This window comes from Patella vulgata, chromosome 5 (genome assembly GCF_932274485.2).
Source record: "Patella vulgata chromosome 5, xgPatVulg1.2, whole genome shotgun sequence".
Lineage (NCBI taxonomy): Eukaryota > Metazoa > Mollusca > Gastropoda > Patellidae > Patella > Patella vulgata.
In genome coordinates this window covers 48902124-48913022 of record NC_065883.2, presented here as the reverse complement: position 1 = coordinate 48913022, position 10899 = coordinate 48902124, and the positions used below count along the sequence as shown (strand labels likewise).

Here is a 10899-nt window from a genome sequence, read left to right as displayed (position 1 = left end):
GAGAGGGAGAGGGGGGAGAAGAACGAATCAAAAAGGCCTATCAAAATTTCAGATCCGATTAGACGGAAAACTAAATTATCAATCCCACACCCCCTCCCCATTCCAAAAAATAAATTAAACTTGTAAATTGTTTTGCATCTATTTTGAAGCAATGAATTATTGGCATAATAATAAATTAAATGTCATAGTAATAATTAATATTTCAATTATGGTTTGGTGTAATACTAATATTCCATTATGTCATTTTAATATGCGAGAAGGACAGAAGAATGAATGAAAAAGACAGATTGATAGGGGATCAATATAAATGAGGATAGGTATCAATATAAATGAGGATAGACTACACCTTGTTTACTACGATTTATTCAACTGATTAATTATCATGTTGAATTATTTATGTATATTTACCACACTTCTGTTGATGTTGATTATCATATAAAAAAAAAATCTGTAGGTCATGTGGCAAATAAATCAAAACTATTTAATTTTCCGACTAAAATCCTTTATTATGCAATAATGTACAAACCAAAAAAAAATGTATTTCCACCCAAAAAAAATGTTCTTCCGCCAGATTTCTTATTTTTTCTTCCACCAATATTTTTCTCCACAACATTTCTTTTTTTTCCACCAGAATGTTTCCTGTTACTGGTTTGTACGGGTTTCTACTTCCAAAGTTGCTGCTTACCCAAAAGGTCGAAACTGAGGTACGGCACCAAATAGAATATGTAGTACCATGGGTCTTTCGTCTGACGCGGAGAACGGGCGATGGAAACCGGTCGCCACACCCTACGTATGACCCATGCATCTTTTCTTACTACATATCTTAGTAGCCTTGTGATCGTCTAGAATTTGTCTCTATCTGTCTTTGCTTCTGCTTCATATTGTGGATTTACTTCTTACTGTTTTCTTAAGACGTTTGTCTTTCCAGGAATAATAATGCAACAGTTTTTACAATTTATATATCATAGCTGCTTACATATGGTACAATGCATAATAGAATAAAGTAATTCTCTCAAACTTCATTCAGCCAGCCAGACTCGATGGGCGAGTCTGCTGATAGAAATTGCTACATCTTTTCCCTTCCAGAATTTAATAAATCGCATATTTATTTTTTTCAAAAGTACCGAGCAAGTACTAAGTTTGATCACTATCAATCAGATAGAATCAAGATTATCTTGTCCAAAAGCATCGACCAATGAAATTGATTAGCTCTGCTTAACTTTAGCTTCAAATGTTAATCATTGAAATCAGTCAAGACATTCACCTAATGAACATCTACATCAGGTTTAAGCATTCTACCTCAATTAAAAGCAGAGTTTTTATGTTCCAAAGTCTTGACCAATCAAATTGCTTATCGCTCCTTAGCCCTGGCAGAAAATTCGCACACTCGAACTAAGTCAAGGTAATGATATAATGAACCTATATTCGGAGTTCCATCGCTCTCACTTCATTATAACCAAAGTTATCGTGCCCCTAAAGCATCAACCAATCAGATTGCTTATCTCTGCCTACAGTAAGCAGACAATGTTCATCATCGAATTCCATCTAGGGAACATTCTACCGCAATTAGAAGGAGAGTTATTGTGTTCCAAAGTCTCGACCAATCAAATTGATTATCCCTCTGCTTACCCTCAGCAGAAAATGTTCATTATCGAACTTAGTCAAGGCATTGATGTAATAAAGCTATACACCAAGTGTCCTCACTCTCACTTAAAGTTATTGTGTCCCAAAGCATCAACCAATCAAATTGCTTATCTCTGGTTACCCTAAGCAGAAAATGCTCATCTTCAAACTCCATCAAGGCATTGACCCAATAAACACCTACGCAAAGTTTGAACATTCTAGCTCAATTAGAAGGAGAGTTATTATGTTCCAAAATCTTGGCAAATCAAATTGCTTATCGCCCTGGTTACCCTGAGAAGAAAATGCTCATTATCGAACTTAGTCAAGGTATTGATGTAATGAAACTATACACCACGTTTCATCACTCTCATTTAATTGGAACTAAAGTTATCGTGTCCCAAAGCATCAACCAATCAAATTGCTTATCTCTACTTACCCTAAGTAGAAAATGCACATCTTCACACTCCAACAAGGCATTTGCCTAATAAACACCTACACCAAGTTTGAACATTTTAGCTCAATTAGAAGGAGAGTTATTGTGTTCCAAAGTCTCGGCCAATCAAATTGCTTATCGCTCTGCTTACCCTGAGCAGAAAATGCTCATTATCGAACTTAGTCAAGGTATTGATGTAATGAAACTATACAACAAGTTTCATTATGCTCACTTAATTAAAACTACAGTTATCGTGTCCCAAAGCATCAACCAATCAAATTGTTTATCTCTTTTTACCCTAAGCAGAAAATGCTCATCTTCAAACTCCATCAAGGCATTGACCCAATTAACACCTATGCCAAGTTTGAACATTCTAGCTCAATTAGAAGGAGAGTTATTGGGTTCCAAAATCTTGGCCAATCAAATTGCTTATCGCTCTGGTAATCCTGAGCAGAAAATGCTCATTACCGAACTTAGTCAAGGTATTGATGTAATGAAACTATACACCAAGTTTCATCACTCTCACCGAATTAGAACAAAAGTTATCATGTCCCAAAGCATCAACCAATCAAATTGCTTATCTCCACTTACCCTAAGCGGAAAATGCTCATCTTCAAACTCCATTAAGGTATTGACCTAATAAACACCTACACCAAGTTTGAACATTCTAGCTCAATTAGAAAGAGAGTTATTGTGTCCCAAAAAGTGTGACGGACAGACGGACAGGCAGACGGACGGACCGAAAGGCGGGGGATAATTAAACAAAATGATGCAATCGTAATTTTCCTATCACATGTTTTTCGACACAATCTATCCTTGAACTTAGACCCTCTTTCCTGTTATTCTCACACTATTTCATAAACAATTAATTTGCGTTTTAAATAATCTCATACCATAGCTGATATACTGACAATAGAGAATAATTTGTAAAGATAAAAATAGTGTTTAAACCATCTTATTTCTCTATTCCTTGTCTATAAATTTAGAAACAATGTCGCAACGATGATATTTCTACACCAGTATACTATTGTTAATGTTTTGATTTTTGATCAGAAACTTATTCCTCAATAAAATATTCATTGTATAAATCAAAACCGTCTTTGTCTTTTTTATGGAACATGTATACAGAATGTAAACTTTCTTTTGTTCGGTAATTTAGATACACAGAAGATTTCTTCTGATCATAACCAAGAATATATACCACAATAACAGTATTTCAGTAAATGATAATCTATGTTGTTAGTTTCTACCATGTACCATTTGATAAAAAAGAGATTGTCTATCCTCCAACAACACACTGGGGGAATTAAATTCTGCAACTTTTCCTTGGTCCATAACAAGAACTCGATCACTATCCATAACTGTGTTGATTCTATGTGCTATAGTTAATACTGTACTATCTTTAAACTCCTCTCTAATAGTAGCTTGTATTAATGTATCGGTTTCATGATCTACACTTGCTGTTGCTTCATCAATACATAATACCTGTAATATATGTAACTAGAACTTAAAGAACCAGCTTTATATTTCTGGTTAAAAAATATGAAACTAATTTGACAGATGTCTTAATGACTGGTCACACTAATTTGTCATGTGGATCATTTTAAATAAGAATTGTGTCTGAAATAATTTATAATTTTATTAAAGAACTTGATATTATGGTATCTTCTCAAAACACATTCACAGTTCCTATAGGTTGAGTCGTCTTAATAGAACCTTTTAGAACATGCATAGATACCTCAATTAAATATACTGACCTTAGCTTTTGTCAATGTAGCCCTTGCTAAGCATAACAATTGTCTTTGACCAACAGAGAAATATTTTCCACGTTCAGCAACATCAGCATTTAATCCACCTAATCCAGTTACTACAGTATCTAAATGACAGCGTATTATAGCTGTCCATAGACTATTATCAGTAAAAGAATTGGTTGGATCTAAGTTATCTCGTACTGTACCACTAAACAGGAATGGGTCTTGAGGAATTATTGCTATTCGTGATCTAAAAAGAAAGAAAGGAAATTCTCACACCATGGGTATTTGGGTATTTTACACTTCTATCTATATGTAATCTTTGTTTTGTCATTGCCTTTAGAATCACAAAGCCAAAGGATCCCTTCTACAATTTCAAATAAGTCTAAATAAATAGATTGAACAATAATTAATCATACCTCACATCAATTAAATCTAAATGTTGTAGGTTGATCCCGTCTATCATAACCTCTCCGTGTTGTATTTCAACCATTCGAAATAGAACCAGAAATAGGCTGGATTTACCAGAACCTGTACGACCAACTATACCGATTTTCTCACAGGGTTCAGTATCAAATGTTACACCATCTAAGGCATTAGGCAGTCCATCTCTATACTTCATATAAACTTGGTGAAATGAGAAAGAGCCTTGTATTGGCCAGTAAGATGGTGGCTGAAAAAAACAAGCCAACAGTGAGGTTGATGTTCCCTGCCGAAATCCCAAAAATAAATAGATGACACATATTAATTAATTGCACATTTATCTTTTTCAAAAGTATTGAGCAATTAAACTGATTATCAACTATACACTAAGTTTCATCACTCCTCCATCAGTTAGAATCAAAGTTTTCTTGTCCCAAAGCATCGACTAGAGAAATTATTTAGCTCTGCTTAGCGGGAAATGTTGAAGTAGCTAAGTCTCTAACTCAATATCATCCAAAGTCTTTGACATTGAAAACATGAATTATTTGTCAATTTAAATTAACGTTGATGTTATGATCTTACCGCCATTTGTAACAAGGAACTCAACAACGAGGCTGGACATATTCTACAAGTCATATCAAACGGCGACGTCATTCTTATCTGGAGAGCATGTGCAATAAATACTATCGGTGTAGACTGGAATAACCAGATGCTAGAGATTGCCATTGGATTGAGACTTCTGGTGTACTTCGCCAAACATAACCGATTAGAAATTACAGTAAAAACAGAAACGATTGAATGTAAGTCAGTTTACATACATTCATATTACATTATTATATGCATTGCGACCCATTTGTGACAATTTCTAGGTCCCAAATATTAGCGATTTGGCTCCTTCAATCATTGAACTCAGTCAAGATATTCATCTAATGAATGCCTACACCAAGTTTGAACATTCTATCTCATTTAGAAGGAGAGTTATTGTGTTCCAAAGTCTCAACCATCAACCAATCAAATTGCTTATCGCTCTGTGTACCCTGAGCAGAAAATGCTCATTATCGAACTTAGTCAAAGTATTGATGTAATGAAACTATACACCAAGTTTCATCACTCTCACTTAATTAGAACTAAAGTTATCGTGTCCAAAAGCAACAACCAATCAAATTGCTTATCTCTTTTAACTCCACCAAGGCATTCGCCTAATAAACACATACACCAAGTGTGAACATTCTAGCTCAATTTGAAGGAGAGTTAGTTATTGTGTCCCAAAAAGTATGACAGACAGACCCATTTTAATAGTCCCCTGCTTTCTTTGACAGGCGGGGGACAAAAAAACGCTCTATGCTGCCACTTACCACAAGTAGTTGCTTAGAACAGCTAGTATCTTGAGCAGGTTTTACTGTGTATGAAAATAAACATTAACCTAAGCCTAACAAGCAACCCTGGTTAAATCACCTTTCAAGACCCCAGTAGTCTAAGCGAGCCTGGTAACCCCGCCAAGATTTGAACCCCGGTAACAGGCAACCCAGCCAAAATCACAACCACTGTAAAATCCTGACAGGGTTTCAGAATAGTATATAGAACCTCGCTACATGAGTACAATCAGTCTGAAGAGTTCAAATACAAACGAAACTAGTAACTGTAAAACAGGGATAACTGATTGCCTAGCCCATTTTATATCATCTACTATATATACATTCATATGATATATTTGGATAAATGACAACTAGGTAATGCATTTATGACTTACTCAAAATAATCTAACTAATAGTAAGTGCAGGAGGACTGCACCACACAAAATTTACACAAAAACAAATACACGGACAGGACATCATACTAAGGAAAACATAAACATACAGACATGTCAAAAAAAGTGAATGGATCCGGGGGCTAGCCGTAAGCGTCCACTGCGCTGTACAGTCCCGGGTCTGTAGTGACACAGACTTCACTCAAATTTGAAAACAATTAGCAATACAACCCAAAGAACCCGTTGTGTAATGCCAGCATGAGTCATGATCTGTTATATGCTACACGAAATACGAATGTAAGCAGATGTAGTAAAATTCAACTATACAAGTAACCACATCGGTGAAATGTATAAAAAGTAGTCTAAACTCTTAAATTCAATCAAGAAACGCTTAAGTATAGGGTACATGTTCCATCGTCACAAAAAACAAAAACAAAACTGAATACAAAGAAGCAAATAGGAAATGTAGACTGTCTCGAGGGACAGCCGTCTGCTGACTGAGAATGACGTCATATCTTAGAAGGTGATAAAAAAAATCACAATAATAAGGGCGATAATCCAGATAAAATAACGTTAAAAGCTTAAAAACCATAATGAATTTTTCAGATGTTGTTTAAATTAGTCAATAAAGTAATTCTATATGTTGTAAACACTAATTGTGTCAATTTTCAGAAATTTGGGAAATCGACCCCCTCGAAAAAATCTGGAAAAAATATATGTTATTGTACATGCAAAAACTAAAAACTGTGCATTTGAGTTTCATGAGTTACCAATAAGTTTTCAAAACAAGATATGGATCAATAATTTACTGAGTTTCAGATATCTAGTAAAGATATACAGCAAAAATATGGTAGCATTAGAGAACTTTGTGTGTAGATTACGAATCTGCAAACAGATGACAGGTCAATGGTAGGGTTGACATGCTACATGGTCATGAAAACCGAAAACAATTTGGTGTAATTGTATATTTTCTGGATTTTGTAGTGCTCCAGGAGCTACAAGGTAATAGATATAGACCCATATTTTGGCCTATCCAGAGATTGCCGTTAGTACTACATAAGATAGTATCAGTCTTCACTAGATTACCATAAAATTGGCGTTAAATATGGTTTTAGACAAAAAAATTCAAAATTGCCTAATATTTTCAAGCTGAAAGAACCCCGTAGATGAGTACCTAAAATTCTGAAACTTGGGTGTAATTATAGTTTGTACTAATGTCTCCAACATGTTAAAGCCATTCTTGTCCCATGCCATCTTGATATTTTTTCGAATTTTTCATAATGTGTGGTTTGGGTCATTCCATGTCAATTATCACACAATGAGTTAAACCGTACCCACTTCGATTTTGCTGAAATATGCTTTATATGTTTTTTAGGGCGGAAAAAGCTGATATTCCAAACTATAACTTGATCCAGCTAATGGTTCCTGAGATACGGTCCACCCAATTTGGGAGATTTTGGCCAAAATGTGTGTGGCCGTTATTATTCAAAACACCATAACCCAGTCACCGATAGTTCAAAATTGCTGGAATAAGTATTTCTGGAATGGGAAAGAGGATTTCTTGCTGTTTGAATCATAGTTACCTATCTTTAGGAAAGTCTGCGGCAGGTTACTATGTATCCATGTCGGCCGTATATGCCAGTCGGGACCGAGGGCTTTTGAAAATGACTGAAACTGGATCAGACCCGTAGGTCATTTTACACGCTGGAAAAGTAACATATTTTGTACTAAATCATAAAATTCCCGGACACGACGAAACCAGGGAATATGAATAGCGGTATCGCATCACAGTTTGCTAAACAAATTTACCGTTACACGGCGTACGGACATTCTAGTCCTTTGGATGTTGGTCGACGAGATTAAAAGTCGTCAAAGATTAGCCAAGAAACTAATAGTAAGCTAACCTTTTAACAGTCATTCAGTTCACGATCTAATTATGTAAATAGTACAAACGTTAAATTTGATAATTCCGTAAATATACAAGCTCGATAATTATTCACAAAACAATAATTTTTATCTGTAACCATTTCCCTTAGTAAGAATTGACCACGTGTTCCCATCTGTCATCCCATTTGCTATGACACAATATTTTAATCATTTTCCATTCACCGAACAAAAAAATTCCGTAGTCTATAATCAAACGAAAAATGTAGCAATCCGAAGCGCGCACTGTTATTAGCAATACACACCAGTTGAATTAGGGTTTCACACTGCGTAGCTTGTGTGAAACACTATTGTTTTTGTTAAGATTATTATTCTTATTATTAGGCTTTCGTCTGAAAGCCTATTGAGATTACTAAATTTATTATTATTAAGCTTTCAAACTTTTGTCTGAAAGCCTATTGAGATTACTAATATTATTAAGCTTTCATATTTCATATGAAAGCTTATTGTTTTTTGTTCAAGTTATTATTGTTATTATTTTGTTTTTGTGTGTATTGTCCACAAATCGGATTCCTCAGAATCTAACCATAGGATCTTTCTAAAACTTTTACCTACCCCCCCCCCCCCCAAAATGGGTGGTGACTGTTGATTAAATATATTTTCGAAAGGATTTTCGAATCCGAAATCACCGAATTTTACGAACAAATGCATTTGACCTACATTGCTGTAACTTTCTGACTATTTGACCTATTTTACTAATTCTTCTTTCTTTAAGTACCTTGAAACATTTACTTCAAATCTGCAATTTCGAATTTTCGTATTTCGAAAATTCGTCGCTGTGATTTCGAACCGAAAGTTGAGATCAACTTTACAACTTCTTTAATAGTTGCGCGATTTTCATGAAATTTATCTCCCCTTGATGAAATTAGGGATCAAAGTTTTCAAAAAAATCGACGAAATATAGGTCAGAGTGCCTTGAAATTTTCTTTCTGTACTAGCTAAGAAAGGAATGATATGTAGACAAAATATGAAGTCTGCCGATTGAACCGAAAGTGCAACCATCTTGAAATGTGAAAAATCCATAAGGCTTTTGCAGTATTTTACTTACAGATATGGAGTTACATTTTCTGCATCCTTGAAGGAATGCCTAAAAATCTAACAGATGAGAATTTTGATATTGGTCAACTGATGGTCACCATTTTGAATTGAATATTAGAAAAAGTGAACCAGCGGCAGCCAGGCAGGATACGCCCACATTCAAGTTTCATCAAAATCTAATTAAAATTGCGACCTCTACAGGGTCCACAACCTTGACATACCATATTTTTTACAGTATTCGCGTACAAGCGGCGGCCATTTTGTCCGGCAATTTGGTCCGATTTTCACTAAATTCGATGTCAACCTTCATTACGGTGTAACGGTGATATAATCAACCGGATAATAATTGTGACCTCCAGCTAAAAAAGGCGATTTTGCGTACAATCAGTGGTCATAATTCAGGAAGTTACGATCCGATATGCGACAATATCGAAAGGAACCAAGATCTTTAGGTTATAAACATACAGGGTCCACAACCTTGATTTACCCTATTTTTACACTATTCGCGTACAAACGGCGGCCATTTTGTCCGGCAATTTTAGTCCGATTTTCCCCAAATTCAAACTCGACCTTCCTTAGGGTGTAAAGGTGATATAATAATACGGTTTTTTAAATCGGATAAAAATTATGACCTATATAGGGTCCACAAGCTAAAAACGCGATTTTTTGTATACTCAGGGGCCATAATTCAGGAAGTTAAGGTCCGATATCCACGAATATCGAAAGGATCTGAGATCTTTGGGTTATAAACTTACATGTCAAGTGTCAACAAAATCGAATTAAAATTGTGACCCATACAGGGTCCACAACCTAGATTTACCATATTTTTACACTATTCGTGTACAAACGGCGGCCATTTTGTCCGGCAATTTTGGTTCGATTTTCCCCAAATTCGAACTCAACCTTCCTTAGGGTGTAACAGTGATATAATAATACGTTTTTTTTTAATCGGATAAAAATTATGACCTATATAAGGTCCACAAGCTAAAAATGCGATTTTTCGTATAATCAGGGGCCATAATTCAGGAAATTACGATCCGATATGTGACAATATCGAAAGGAACCAAGATCTTTAGGTTATAAACATGCATTTCAAGTTTCATCATAATCGAATTAAAATTGTGACCCGTACAGGGTCCACAACCTTGATTTACCATATTTTTACACTATTCGCGTACAAACGGCGGCCATTTTGTCCGGCAATTTTGGTCCGATTTTCACGAAATTCGAACTCAACCTTCCTTAGGGTGTAACGGTGATATAATATTACGGTTTTTTAAATCAGATAAAAATTATGACCTCTATAGGCCCCATAAGCTAAAAACGCGATTTTTCGTACAATCAGGGGCCATAATTCAGGAAGTTATGGTCCGATATGCACAAATATCGAAAGGAACTGAGATCTTTGGATTATAAACTTACATGTCAAGTTTCAACAAAATCGAATTAAAATTGTGACCCATACAGGGTCCACAACCTTGATTTACCATATTTTTACACTATTCGCGTACAAACGGAGGCCATTTTGTCCCGCAATTTTGGTCCGATTTTCACGAAATTCGAACGCAACCTCCCTTGGGGTGTAACGGTGATATAATAAAACGGTTTTTTAAATCAGATAAAAATTATGACCTCTATAGGGTTCACAAGCTAAAAACGCGATTTTTCGTACAATCGCAATCAGGGGCCATAATTCAGGAAGTTAAGATCCGATATGCGACAATATCGAAAGAAACCAAGATCTTTAGGTTATAAACATGCATTTCAAGTTTCATCAAAATCGAATTAAAATTGTGACCCATACAGGGTCCACAACCTTGATTTACCATATTTTACACTATTCGCGTACATACGGCGGCCATTTTGTCGGGCAATTTTGGTCCGATTTTCACGAAATTCGAACTCAACCTTTTTTAGGGTGTAACGGTGATATAATAATA

The 10899-nt window shown here is 35.4% G+C and overlaps 1 protein-coding gene across 3 annotated transcripts in view; it reads right to left on the bottom strand.

The window, feature by feature from the left end:
- Positions 1-480: 480 nt before the first annotated feature.
- Positions 481-10899, bottom strand: part of LOC126821164 (ATP-binding cassette sub-family C member 10) — a 103001-nt gene continuing 92582 nt past the window's right edge. For 2 of the 3 annotated variants that reach the window (XM_050549543.2, XM_050549544.2), the window contains 3 exons: positions 4227-4480; positions 3814-4057; positions 481-3541 (listed from right to left, as the gene is read on the bottom strand). In XM_050549543.2, coding sequence (XP_050405500.1) covers positions 3296-3541; positions 3814-4057; positions 4227-4480 — 744 coding nt within the window. In that variant the 3' untranslated portion in view covers positions 481-3295. Of the gene's footprint in view, positions 3542-3813; positions 4058-4226; positions 4481-4812; positions 5086-10899 lie in introns of those variants that run through there. The other variant, XM_050549545.2, reaches the window with a different exon arrangement.